Source organism: Pogonomyrmex barbatus, unplaced genomic scaffold (assembly GCF_055798465.1).
Source record: "Pogonomyrmex barbatus isolate J1 unplaced genomic scaffold, ASM5579846v1 scaffold14, whole genome shotgun sequence".
Classification (NCBI taxonomy): domain Eukaryota; kingdom Metazoa; phylum Arthropoda; class Insecta; order Hymenoptera; family Formicidae; genus Pogonomyrmex; species Pogonomyrmex barbatus.
The window spans coordinates 4,395,318-4,410,183 of NW_028297110.1; the positions used below are offsets into that span (position 1 = coordinate 4,395,318).

Consider the following 14,866-nt stretch of genomic DNA (forward strand, 5'->3'; position numbering starts at 1 on the left):
GTAGGATGCTCTGCAATTTCGTGCAATCGGAATGCAACGCAAATGTATTTGCATCCGATTGCACGTGCATAATTAATACACAATAAATACGTGTCAAGGAAACGTAAATTGCAAATATTTTTGCGGGGGCGCGCGTTTAAAAAAAATTCATTTCACGATTGCGCTGCGAAAAACCGTCGATCTGGCAAAATCCACGCCGATCAAAATAATCATTAATTCTTCCGTCCAACAGTTAGTTAATACAGAATTTATATATAAATTTACGTTGAACGAATTATGTGCTCCGCTAAATTGTTCGTTTTCGCACGTCGCGCGTGTAGTTTCGCTCCCGGTGAAAAGTTTCCGACCGGTCCGACATTGCAATCAAGCGAAGTAAATACATAAAATGACGCGCTCTGGCGCAAAACATCGTTACCGATGCAAAAAAAAAAGCGGCAAAGTGATCTTTTTTGAGTGATGATACTTTTTTTTTTACGAGAGCGGGCCCGATGAAAACAGTACGTTTCGCGACCTAAACGAGTCCAAGCCGCGTAACGCAATTAATCAATAAAGTCGTAAAGTACTGAGCTGCGATATGGTAAATATAATCGTGGCGGTGCCACGTACAAATTTTACGCAATTTGCTCAACTGACAGCCATAAACGCACCGACACTTCCAGTTCGGTGAGTTAATGGCGTTGATTTACAATCTTTGCACACTCGGGGATTAAAAACTACCAGTTATTAAGGATACAAATACAACTGTTGTCGCGAAAATATGTCTGTTATTACCGTATCTGGTACAGCCATCCACTTCACATCTGCAAATCGCCAGCCAAAAAATATACACGTAATGTTTGTGTGGGTGTGTGGGGGGGGGGGTGTGCGTGCAAATTGCTACGTATATGGCATTACGTGTATATTTTTTTGTTCAACTCGGAGATATATAGATTCGCTAAGCCGAAGTCCGTATCAGTTATCCCTGCGGGTCCGAATAAATCGATTAGATGTGCGATACCTCAAATTTTATATCGCATTTCACAAGAGATTGTTGATTGCATCCCAACACGCAATTATCCCGATAAATAATTTATACGATGAACCGATACGTTTTTGCGTATCCGTTCCTTTTCCAATAATAAAATTTCAACTTCAATTAACATAAAAACATTCATGAATATCGGTATTATACATTATGACGCTGTAATTGTGTAATAATATTGTGCTGTAAATTTTGATTGAATATTTAAATGCCTATTTTCCGTACCAGTTAATTTCATTTAAATCTGAAAGAATAATAATAATAAAAATTTTCATTTAAATTATTTATAATCTCCCACAGTTAATAATTTCTCTTCTTTTTACACAGTATTAATAATATCGATAAATTTAATGGAAAATGATAAATTCTACATTTTTTTAATCTTTTGTGATCATATTTCTGAACGCCATTTATCATTATCATTCAAATTTTATCATTATCATATAAATTAATTATTTCAATTTATGTAGATTATTATTTATTATTATGTACAAAATATTCATTAACTTACTTCAATAAATATAGTCAATTATAACGCATTCAAATTCCTTTATTATGATATATCCTTTATTATGATATATTTAGTTCACTAACATTTTCAATGTTACTAATTTAAATTAGTATATGATAGTAAATTAGTATATGACATGGCCGAGTTATTTAACTGAAAAAGGAATAAAACTACAAAATCTATCATGCGGAGATAAATCGCGCGATTGCGTAATTAAGCCGATGAACGCGCACCGTGTGGCCGTGGTTCCGACGGGACGAGTTATTAGTCGTGACATTAGTTTACGGCATGAATACGCAGCTTAATTAATTGGCAGCTATTCCCCGGACAGGGTGTAACTACAGATTACCAATTATAGCGACACCCTTCGAAATTTCCGGGAGATGATCGCTTCTCGCTCTGCTTTTCGGCGATGCGACGCGACGCGACGCGACGCGACGCGATGCGACGCGATGCGACGGATAGCTGATTCGATAATATTTGCCGCTTCCACGAGTTTACAAAGTTATAGAGCCATTCGATATGTTCGTTAAACGCTTTTATCAATGTACATTCGTTAAGCGCGCGAGTTACACACTGTGGTTACTTGGCGGGTTACGTCAAGCTCATTATAAATTTTCGACGCGTTTATTAAGCGTTTAAAAGCGAGCTCAGCATATGTCATTAATACTATTTGCTATATCCCAGCGCGTTATCATTGACGAAAATTTCAAAAATTTTACTTTCATCAAGTATTAATGCATCATTTTATCTTTGTTATTTTAGGAAAAATAATTAAATATTTACTGACAAAAATAATAATTTCATAGAAGCAATCTAAATATAGCGATTTAAAATCACAGTGTAAGTAAACTCAATTTGTTATAATTATGATAATTGCAAATATTACTCAAAATACAAATCAATCTTTTTATCAACATAACATTGTAAATATTCATAAATATGTATTATAAAGATATTAATTTATTCAATATTTTATTGTTTTCGATACGACACACATGTTACATATTATTATTACATGGATATAATTTTACATAAAATTATAAACTCGATAACAAAAACTTTTACACCAAAAAGATATTTTATAATCATAATTTGTGTATCGTTTCATCCATTTGTCACAAGAATATACTGGAAATCGCCGGATCCGAATAAATTTCCGAATAAAATTCATGGAACTTTCCGTATAATTTAAAAAAAAAATGTGATAAGCTATATGCGAATAATTTGATAGAAATAAATGATGGATTTAATTTATCGAATAAATTTCGCAGAATAATACGCTATTCCTGAGAAAATCATACTTTTGATTTGCAATGACGTTGCATAGACATTGACAAGTGAAAATTCACGATTTAATTCATTTATCTTTCAAACGAAAACGTTTAACGTAAAGCGAATATATCGACATGTTTTACATTTAAATCAAACATATCCAAATGTTATCTTCTTTTAATGGAATTTAAGAATTTAAAAAATCATTTATAATAAGTTCAATTAATAACTGCAGTTTTCTCTTAGCAGTAATATGTTCTTAATTGTAATATAATCTTTTATATTTATTTAAAATAAAAAGATTTCTTATATCACAAACAATTTCATAGATATTTGTTATATATTAAGTTATATATTAATACTATAAGTATTTTAGTTATCCACAAAGAATTCTTCAATATATAAAATAATTCACACACAAAAAAAAAAAAGAGTTCAATTATCGCCTCTAGCGTGTCTTTTGCAAAAATAAAATAAAACCCAAGTGTTTCTTCCTCTAACTCTCTTGAATGGCTGTTAAAGTCTTAAAGCGCATACATACACGATTTTCGTAGTCTTCGGCAATTTCTCTTGCAAATTGCGTCGTCGGAAGTCACTCTAGCGAGACGTGAAATTCGTATGCATAAACTCGCTTAGTGGGCTAAGTGACCTATAGTTGCTACTAAAACGAGGATTTTCCCTTTGTTCGAGTGAACTGCCTTAAGGTTTGCATGCAACCCACCAACATACAAAGAATGAACAGCAAAAGTAAATCTCGATAAGCTCGCATTTCTCAGAATTTCTTTAAATCTAAAAATAATAATATCAAAAAATTCATACGCCGTAAACTTTCGTCTATTATTCATAATCAAGACATAAAAGAAACAAAATTTTATAATACACAATAGTTATATTCCCGTTATTTTAGTAAAATTGTAGAAAGATTTGACTTTTCGAGTACAAAAGTTCATAAAGTTACTTTTCACTGAAGCATTAGTCTATAACATAGCTTTATTTGTTTGCATTAATAAATAATATCTCGCAATTAATTATAACTCGAGAATGTTTTAGCAGAATTTTACTAAAAGACTTTATAACAAAGAGAAGATAAGCTGATTATATATGAAAAATTTATAAAAAAAAAACGATAACGCGTGATTTTTTGTTAGGAACAGTACACGTGTATATAATTTAAAATTAATATAAAATTAGTGAAAATTAGTGTAGAAACAAAACGAGAGAACAAAAGAGAAAAAAGAAAGTGTTACTTTTATGCTAATTCAGTTCAACTTTTCGTTCAAAATTTTTTGGCTCGCGTACAATTTAAAATTCAATTTTTCTTTTACACGTGACATTTCTATCGCATTTCTGTTGCTTCACCGGCAAATACCGTCTGAAATAAATCTATCAATCAGTCTATCGATCGATCTTCCTATGTGGAACTGCAGTGTCATTCTCAATTCGATTTCTTTTTTCTCACGGAAGTTCTCGCTTTCCTTTGATCTAGCTGCGCTTTACTCTGTATCAAAGATTCTAATCCACTTTTTCAAATTGTCAAACTTTGATCACTGAACTTGCTACTTGCTCCAGTCCTTCTATAACCTAACTCTTTCTCCGTCGCTGTCTCTGTTTTTCATTTTCTTCCTTTCCTCTTTCAGAAAGAGAGGAATTTAATTCCCCGTCACGTAACATTTCCATTACATAGCTTATGTATCTGTATAGAACGTATTTAATTATATTATATGCAACTTAATCGCGCATTATTTTCTCTTCCAGTGTAATTTTATAACATTAAAAACAATTTATTTTATTTTCAAGATACTATTTAGCTTTGAACAAATTTCATCACAAGCTATATAATAAATTATTAATATAATAAACTTATTTCCCTTCCCATTTCGGTATTCCGCATCTACCATAAAATGTTTGTTAATTTTGCACGTCCACCATAATTTCTTACTTATCTACCTCCGAGGTAATTATTAATCTACAAATTCTATAGCGTGATGCTGCGCTGAAGTTAACTGATGGAAACGAGATAAGATCTCGTTTGATGAAAGACGAGGGATAATGGGGCGAGTTTACGCGAGGGGTCCGAATGACAAAAGAAAAGGAAAGTAAAGATGGCCTCGATCATAATTAATTGTTCGGTACGACGTGAAGCGAGCGATTATCACCGTGTCTGGCCGTGTCTTCCAAGCGAGTATTTTCACCGCTCCTTTCAATCTTTGTCCTCTCGCGCCGCTGGCTACCGGAAACTCCTGCACCAGAGGGCTGTTTATCATCGGGGCACAAATTAGGTTTCCGTTTGCGCGGAACGGAAAGATGACTGTCGAAGTAATTCGGACCTACGGACGAAGACGTCGTAGCGGAAATAGAACGGTATTCTTGAAGCGCGCGCCAGGAGAAACGAGTCCTCCGTTCGTTTGAGAGCACCGTCCAAAAGATTCGGAAGGGAAAATTGCCTCCTCCCTTTTTGTCTCGTTTCGGAACGATGTCATGTAATATACGGAGCAGATCTTCGTAGAACTTCATTGCGGCAGCTCCGCGGAAGAATGGAATTAGGTGGACGATTTGCGTCGAAAATGGAAAAACTATTTCCAGTTTCGCGGTATTTTTAAATCTTTTGGATATCGAGGGAGAATAAAGAAATTACCGCCGGAGTGGAATTTACGTTAATTAACAGCAGTACAAATAACGTAAATCTGTTAATTAACAGATTTCATTTGAAATTTTATTGTCGCCGTGTTGGCAATATTATAGTTCTCAAAATAATATTTCTGATTGAAACTCGCATTTATTATTTGCTCATAATAAGCCAATTTAAATACAATTTGTATCAATCGTTCAATCGTTTTACAGGAAAGTGGAAGGAAAATTCAATAAGCATAACAAGGATAGACAGTAAGTAATCATAAAGGAAGTAAGTCAGAAAATCAAAGGTGAATTATAATTATCGTAACTTTGCGAAGAGAACAGTTAATTCCACACGATCAACTCGCTCAGATTCGATTAATTTTACGTAACACTAACTTCAGAAATAAGTCTCACGTCTATTGTCATTTCCGAAAAGAGTCCCGCAAATTTAATTCTTGAAATTATCTTATCTACCGACGAAGGAATTGGCTGAATGCGAAAATTGGATCTCTCGGTTGAAAAGCAACATTTGCTGGATAATCAACGATTGAAGACTCCCGTCTCAGGAGTATTTCGTCAAAACAATGGGATTTATTTTCATTTCAAGTCACGCTTATTTATCTCTTCCGCCTCGGATGATTCCCATAGTTGCATTGTGCAATCTAATTCGATAATCTAATTTTCGCGAATTATCTTTCCGATATTCTTCTTACTGACTAAAGCAAACAACTCACCAATAATGTATCGCTCTGATGTCTAACGGACTTGTTGTAATATAGACACTTACCTAGAAAAAAACAGAAAAAAATATCAATATTAGTAAAAATAAATTTCATTAATAAACTAATAGCTAAATACGTAATTGTCAATACTACATAATAAGCATGAAACTTTTTAATCGAACATTTTATTTCACCGCGCTTCTCTCCACTCGCACTTCCGTTCTCTGCATTAAATATCAAGGAAAATTCTTGAAAACATCTTTTACAATCAAGAAGTGAAACGTAAATTTTTCCCAACGGAAACATGAACAGAAAATGGAGCAGAACGGAATGACGGAATACGGACAATAGGACTAAATTCATTCAAGATTAAATTAACAGATATTAAATTTAACATTAAATCGAAAAATGTTAAGCAAAAAGCATTTTTCTATTAGAAAAAAAAAAATTAATATATCCCATGTGTGCGCGTATGTAAACGCACACATATAGCGTATTCTTTCACATCCGTTCCAAAACGCGAAACAATCGCGATCGTTATCGATTATATTGATATTCTGCGCTCTTCCATGCCTTCTCTCCCCCGAACATCTCTCATTAAAATCAGGCGAATCATGCGGGGATCCAACCATTCTGATCGGCCGCTACGAAGACTGCTTTCAGGCAGGTTCTAACTCGCGAGCCACCGGCGGAAACGCCATGACAGTTGCGGTGAACCAATTCGTCGAGAAGATCCATATTCGAGGGAAGCGATCTCGCCTCGCACACCTGCCGCGCTCGTCTCCGCCTCAGATGCACCGAATAGAATTCGCAGAGATGGTTTTGCATTCGCGTATCGCGATCTCCTCTCGCCGTCGTCACCCGTGCTGCGAAACCGTGAAACCGTCCTCGAACCGTCGTCGATAGGGATATCGGCTTTCCGCGCTTCGCTACGTATGTTCGTATTTTCTTCGAAATCAATTCCTGAAACGTGACCGATGCTAATAACACGAGGCGTTATTTGATTTCTTGTATAAAAATGCAGTTCCGAGTCGATGCGGAAATAAGTGTAACATTACGTGAGACCCCCCGCTTTATCGAATTCCTCATTTAGAATAACTCGATCTAAATAATTTCCTTTTTCTATAAAATAATTACATTTTATTTACGAGTATTTTGATTAATGTATAATCAATTTTTCCTCGAATAAAATTCGGAAAACTAATACTTTCCAAGAATGCTTTGCAAGATTTTACAAAGATTAAAGAATAAGTAAAATCATATTTTTTTTTGTTCAACTTCAAGTAAGATTTCAAAATTATTTGTAAAAGTATGTAATATTGAAAATTCAAACTAGTGAAAAATAATTATTTTAATTGCTCGTTCAGTTGATTTAGATTGTTTAAAGATTTCGTACAATACAAAATAAGTCGAAAATATTTTATGTAAAAATTATTTAACAAATATATTCTTTAAATATGATATAAAAAAAAAATGTGTTCCCTATAAAAGGACGTCCGATAATATATTATTCTCGTAGTATTATCATAGTAAGAGTCAAAAACGTACGACGTTTTCGTTGTCTCGACACCTCCCATCTAAAATAAATGGAAATCGGCAGGAGGCAGACGCTAAAAATAACAGCGAACGCGTAACGCTGTGCACTCCCGTGCACATAACGAAACTTTGACAACGACGCAAGCTGCATACTGAGACGTTCCCCGGGGAAAAAGATCCTAGGAGGGTATTTGTCTACCTGCGTCTGACGCCGAGGCAAATTGAGATATCGATTTGCAATTTGGCACGTGGTTCCGATCGCTCGGGAATATCGCCCGCGGCCGACCGTGCAACCAATCGCGACTGATTGGTTCCTGATCTCCCGATTCAGCGACGTGTAGCAGAACGATTTCTTTGCTGACCTATCCTGTCTTCCTAACCGCGGTTCCTTTGTTCCACAGACAGACACGTGTTTTAATGTGTCAAAGAAGTCGAAAGTCTCTCGAAAACCTCAACCTCAAAGGTGAACACGAATTTTCTCAAAATCCAAAAAAATATTTATAATTTAATAAATAACATTTGCTTACTTAAATATCTACAATTACGTAAGTTTACGTAAGTAATTACGTAAGTTTACGTAAGTAATTACGTAAATTTAATTAAAGTCCTAATTACGGCGCTTTACAACTGATATACGAATAACGTTTGTAGAAACCATAGGTCTCAAATTTATGTTCACAATTTGTAACTCATCAAAGGGGCGCGTTCTATGTGGGAAAATGTATATAATTATTCTAGACATGATTCAATCTCGAGCATTCTTCTCTCCTTTCTCTTTTTATTCCACTGAACTTTCTTTTTTTTTTTTTTTTTTTAGTTATATCTGCTTTCCTCTCCGAGTGCTCTATGTAGAAAGGCGGAAATTAATTAAATCTATGTCGGCCGCTAACGAAGAATACGACGACGACATGTGTCGCGTCCGGTAAGAACTCCTGACGTACGTTTTACTAATTATTGTTTTGGTGGAACGAGCCTCGCGTGATGAACGAGCTCCGCAATTGTCGTCCGGTGCCTCCGTTTCTGTTTTCCGGTATTAATTGCGCGGCTGCGTCGACGACAGATATAAATCAAGCCTTAATCACTGCCGGGAATCGCGAGCGCCCGCACGCTTTATGGCGAGACGGTGTGATGTACGTGATTACGTAAACGTCCGAGAGGTTCTTTTTTTTTTTTTTTTTTTTTTTTAATAACAATTGCCGGTCGCAGCAGCGGCCGGCACCATCAATTTTGCGGTGTAGCTGGCTGCGAGAAGATTTCGCGGCGTATTCCGAGACTTTACGAGACTTTTTTTGTAACCGCGCATTAGCACGACATTATCTGTACTTGCGTTAGATTAAAGCTCATCGATCTTCGAATTTTATGCAACTTTTTGCGATGTTCTGCGGTCGTCATTCGCATATTTTATACGATAACATATTTCTCCGTATATCTTGTTCCAAGAGTACTCTATGTCTTCTCGGTTATAAACGACAGACTTTGATTCGAAATTATGATTCGAGAGTCCGGAAGTCAAGTTGATCCTTCCGTGTTGCTAAATGTTATTTTAATCGCTTTCATCAAATCCGGAATTCGTTCTAAAATCGATTAAGAACTCTAAGAACTTCTCGAGGAGGTCAACCGGAGCTCCATTTATTTTTTCCAAATTTAAAAAGACGAGCCAATGTCACGAGGATAAATTTTGGCGAAATCGGGTTACGCCATTGTGCGAATCATTGCGCTCTTATTCGCGCGCAGTGTCGCATGACTTAATCGCGCCACACATTACGTAATAAAGCCGATGGCACTTTAATTACTGGTGAACACAAAAGGTTATTCTAGAGCTGCGAGCTAGCCGCGGATTAATTGCGACCTACAACTTCAGACAGAATCAAGATAAATCAAGATAAATCTTAATATCACTATCGAGTCACAGATAACGCACAATTCGCAATGTATTATTAAGCCCATAGGGTTTCTCAATTATGCAAATGAATGCTTTGATACTTGACTAAATTCGTTCGGAGCCATTAATGAAATAATCGATTTGCATTAATTTGCAATAACTCGACTTGGCATTAATAAACTAAATTACAAGATAAATTAACAGACGTTTCGCACATAAAATAATTCTAACTTTCCAGATTCCAGGTAATACATAAAAAAATAAACGTAGTAAAATTTTAATATATGAAAGTAATAAAAATATCTCAAAAAGTCTTTTAAACAAAGCACTTATGAAAATAATTAATTGTGAGTAAAATAAGAGGTAATTGAAAGAAATAATTTTTATAATCGTACAACTCACTTTGTTGACAATCATTGACAATCATTCTGGATTATTATCGCAAAATGAATATTGAGAAAGAGCACGAAACTTAGAAACAGTATTTTATATTCGAAATTTCACAAATTAAAAAGTGAGTGATATACATCCATTACGAGAACTGCATCATTTGAGAGAAATTATGGCGCATTTATTATCCCGAGATGGCAGAATGTGCGTAAGTATATGTCCGCAAAGTGTTGCATATGCACACTTACACACACGTACACATACATGTATTAGCATTAATTAGGATTTACCCCGAGAAACAGCTTCCTCGAAAGCGGTTTTAAGAAGAGAGCGGTCGCGTTGTCGTCCATATCATAATTCTATTTTAATTAATCCACGTACATAAATATATACTTGTGTATTTTCCAGTCGCTAACATCGTTGGCCGAGTTTCAAGTTTTTTGATAATGAAGTATAATCCTATTGTAAAACTTATTCATTAGACAGCTTTACTTCCTATTTACTTCCTATATTTAATTAAAGGAGCAAGATTATTACTTGTAACTTGATTACGCTGCAAACATAAAGCTATCTTAATTAATCAATATGTTCATTTCTGAGAAATATTAACCTATGTACCCTTTTTTGCTTTAATAAAGACACTAACAATAATAATATTAATCTTTTAGTAACACATCCATTTATTTTTTTGGATAATCCGTTTAATTTTATCTTTTAATTTAATTTTTTTTCTCTCTTTGATAAAGCTGCAGACGCGAAAAATTATCTTTCATCTTGATATTTTCTTTCTAATAATGTTGGGCTAATTTCGAAAATATAATAATACACCGCAAAGAATTTGTTTGAAAATCATCATTTGTATTTCAAAAGTCGTATTTCGTTCTCATCATATTAATAAAATCTCTCCGCGCATTATGTTTTTATGAAAACGTTAAGGGATGTGTGTTTTTGAAATAAAAAGGTAAACATTGAGAAAGCAAAGCTACATCCTGTCTCTTGCTTTTCATCTACTTTTCATATCGCAAAGGTACACAGACATCCGGAGCAGCGTGTACTGTTGAAGATATTAAACCAATTTTGTCTCTATGGCGAGTACCATCTGCGTTTGCAGACGTCTTAGCGAAATTGGTTGGACTCCATTAAAAAAAACGTCTCGGTAAGAAAAGCGTTACTTTCACGCTCGCATACACCCGTATCGTATCCGTGGCGCTTTCCGCGAACTTTCAACGTGAGTAATACCTACATCGCGCGCCGTTTTTGCCGGAAACGAAAGCCGCCGGACGTATACGGTGCGAGACGCGATTACAAGATTTTTCTCTCGGCGCGTTTCCGCCGCGGAAAATTGGATAAGCTGATTTTCTCGCTCGTCCGAGCGGAGTGCCGAGCAGGGGAGGAGGGGGGGGCGGGGAGTGAACAATGAAAGCGCAGACGTCGTCGTCGTCGCCGCCGCCGCGCTGGTTTTGATGATGCAGCTTTAATGGAAAAGCATAGGTGAGAAACGCCACAACGGTCTTTCCGTGACTCGTTTAAGAAATGCGAGAAAGTGCGACGACGGTGACGACGATCGCGACGAGCGACGAAAACGGGGGAGAGCGACACCGAGCGACATTCGTCGAGAGCGACAGGATCCGTCTTTCTTACTGGGATTTGCATATCGTTTCACGTATTTGTCATTTTTACCTAAATTCCGCGACGACGTATGCGGTATATCCATTATGCTTGTGCGAAATATTGAACAAGAAGAGCGCCGAGGTAAAATATCGAGACCGGGGATTTGGCACGGGATACGGATCGATAGTCGTGCAATTTTATACGCTTGAAGCTGCAATAAAGTCATCTTGAGAATTTCAGAATTGTTTACGAACATGAGCGTTATTAGACTCCTATTCTGATACGAAACAGATACGAATGTCGTTGCAATAATAAAATGCATTCTCTTTCCGTGTGACTTTTCACTTCATGAAAATTTATTTAAATTAGGCCCGGTTGCACCAACGTTATTATTTGCGTGTATCTGTCTTTATCTTCTTACTAAATAAATAAAAGACAGACACATATTTAAGTCTCGCTTAAAGCGCACAATAACGTTGGTGCAACCGAGCTTTATTCAAAATCAAAAATATAACAGAGATAGATCTTGAAGAAGAAAATATCTCACTCGATAACAATTTATCGCCCCCGAACGTGAGTAATCGTTTCCTGGACGATTATGAGCGGCGGACAAAATTGGCGTTGACGCGCAGAAATATGGAGCGAAACATGCAAATCGAAGTGAATGCGACGCAAAGTGGACGACCACGTCGCCGACCCTGGAAAGTGTGCCGAACCGGCTGTGCTGTTTTCCCGGAGATGAACGGCGGTGCACCAGGTATCCGTAGAGTTTACGGAACCTCGGATACACGAGCGGGCAGTTAGTCATGCGCGGAATGAGCCAACTTCGGCCAACTTTCGCCCAACTTCTGCTGTCCGTAATTTTAAGCGGCGTGCGGTCTCGACGGCTCTCCGTCGTTTATCCGACCATCGACTCTCGCCATCCCTTACCGCGAAGAACGAAAGACATAACGCGGCTTCGAGAAATGTATCCGTTAAAGATGAAACGGTAACACGAGAGCGAAAAGACACTCTCATCGATAGATTAATAAATATCGCATCCTCGAATCGAAGGGACTTGGCGAGAAGAGAATAATGGCGCTCAAAAAAAAAATCCATCTTCGTGAATAATGAATCGGTTATTTGTGGAAGAAACACGAGAGAACATTCTTCGCATCGATCTCTTAGCAGCATCCGCAACTTTTTACTGACCTTGTTACATAAATTTTTCTGAAAACGCTTTTTAATGATATGACAGCGTTTTCTTCGTTTTCGTATCAAAATTTAAATGTTCTGAAAGCAAGATAGTGCCTTTCAAGAGAAAAAAAAAAGAGTAAATACCGTTTTAATTCCAATAGTTTACGTTTCGTGTTCTTGTAAAGATTTAATATTACAAATGTTTATAAAGCCCGTTTATAAAGTCCAAGATGGCGTAAAGAATATACAATGATTTTATCAAACGTTCTAACTTTTCGCTATTATTTCTTCGCGAAAGTCTATATAGGTCTGCAGCCTCAGCACTTTTTTACTCTTCTGTATTAGCATATCGCTTCACAGTTGGGCTTATGATTTACTATGAACTGCATAATATATATATGTATATATATATATTATGCGGTTCATATGTATGTATGTATGTATACATTATGCATTACATCATCGAAGGAGAAGAGGGGTGTACCAACGTCAACGACATTTCATATTCCAGCTGCGAAAGAGAATCATTCTTCGAACGAAGTACGATTTCGAAAAAAGCGATCTGCATTCCTGTGCGATATCTATATTCCGATAAAAAGATCCATGAATCGAAATATCTTTTCTAATAAATCAGAATGCAAAGAGAATGGAACATAAGAAACCGTTTGTTTTCCAACATCTCTCAACAGATAGGATTGATAACTTTGTTTATTAAATGATGACAATGTTAATAATTAACGATAATATAAATAATAAAAGTTAATTAGTTTAAGAAATACAAATATTGAATGATATAAAAAGTAGCATTTAATTCCGATAGTTATGAATTTTTTTCAATATTCTAGCTATCTATTTTAAAATTATAGAACAAGCTTAATTTTTTTGTTAAATATGTCGAGTTTATTCCTGATAAAAATAGTTCAAAATAATATTAAAACAAAAATTACATGAAAATCAATGTACAAAGCAAATGCATGAAACGACTAAAACATCAATTTCAATGAATCCTATCTAGCATATCTTTTGTTCGGAAGATATGATTGAATTTATAAAAAATAGTTCATTGCGGATTTGGCAGTTTTTTGCAAACAACCTTCTCTTGGATACAACATTCTCTTATCCGGAATCCAGGGAAAAAAATATAGTTAGTTCACCGCGGGGGTAATATCGGACGGATTCGTTTTAAGCGGCATAAAGCAAAATCAAATCGGCAGATCGGCGCTGTTCGACCATAGTTCTTTTTCAGATGAAACGTCAAAGAAAAACAGGCCGCGATGAATTTGCAGTTTCGTTCGGCAAACGCAAATAGTATTTTTCGTGGCATTGTGTAAACGGGAAATCTTTGTCATGGAAAAGTTGCGTAAAATAATTTTACATAAAAAATAAACGTTCGAAAACAAATTCATATTATAAAATTCATATTATAAAATGCTATGAGTAAAATATTTACCTTGCTTTGTCGTACATTTCAAGAAAGCTGTATGAAATAAATCTTTGTCTTTTAAAATTATTTTAATTATAAAAATAAAACAAGAGATTCACTTTCTTAACTATGCGACAAATATTTAAATTGTAACATAATTTGTTGAAAAAAATCTTATCTTTCATTAATAATAATCCTTTATCTGTTTACATTTGGAGCTAATCTGACAAAAGTTAATAGATTTTTAAAAAATTAATGACTGATATTAAAATAATCATAATAAAAATATTAAACCCGTTGTCATACAATAAAGTTATTTTGTACAATACATTATATAAGGTGTGTGTATACAATGAAATAATTTCAATTTACAAAAAGTTTATAATAATAAAGATTTTACGCTACTAGTTTATTGCTTTTTTGTTGTTGTACCATTAATCTGTTAACACACGTCAAATTGTATAACTAATTTATGTAAGCACGTGTATGTATTTCGTTTAATTTATCTGCATATATGTGAATTAAATTTACAAATCTTTCTAAATCTTCACTTGTAATTAACTAACTAACTAATTAACGAAACTATTGATATTTCAGCACTGTTCTTAAAAAAATATCAACTGAAAAAAATCAAAAAATGGATAAGTGTTCTCTTGAATAAAGTTATATTTAAAATATTTGTAGGCAATAAAACATTCAAATA

At 35.1% G+C, this 14,866-nt stretch overlaps 1 protein-coding gene across 4 annotated transcripts in view; it reads right to left on the reverse strand.

Moving 5' to 3' along the window:
* Window positions 1-14,866, reverse strand: part of LOC105424479 (dipeptidyl peptidase 4 omega) — a 301,174-nt gene that overhangs the window by 194,666 nt on the left and 91,642 nt on the right. Inside the window, exon 2 of one of the 4 annotated variants that reach the window (XM_089073118.1) lies at window positions 6,158-6,210. The exons of the other annotated variants lie outside the window; for them this stretch is intronic. Coding sequence (XP_088929244.1) covers window positions 6,158-6,210 — 53 coding nt within the window. The remainder of the gene's footprint in view (window positions 1-6,157; window positions 6,211-14,866) is intronic. 4 annotated transcript variants of the gene reach the window in all.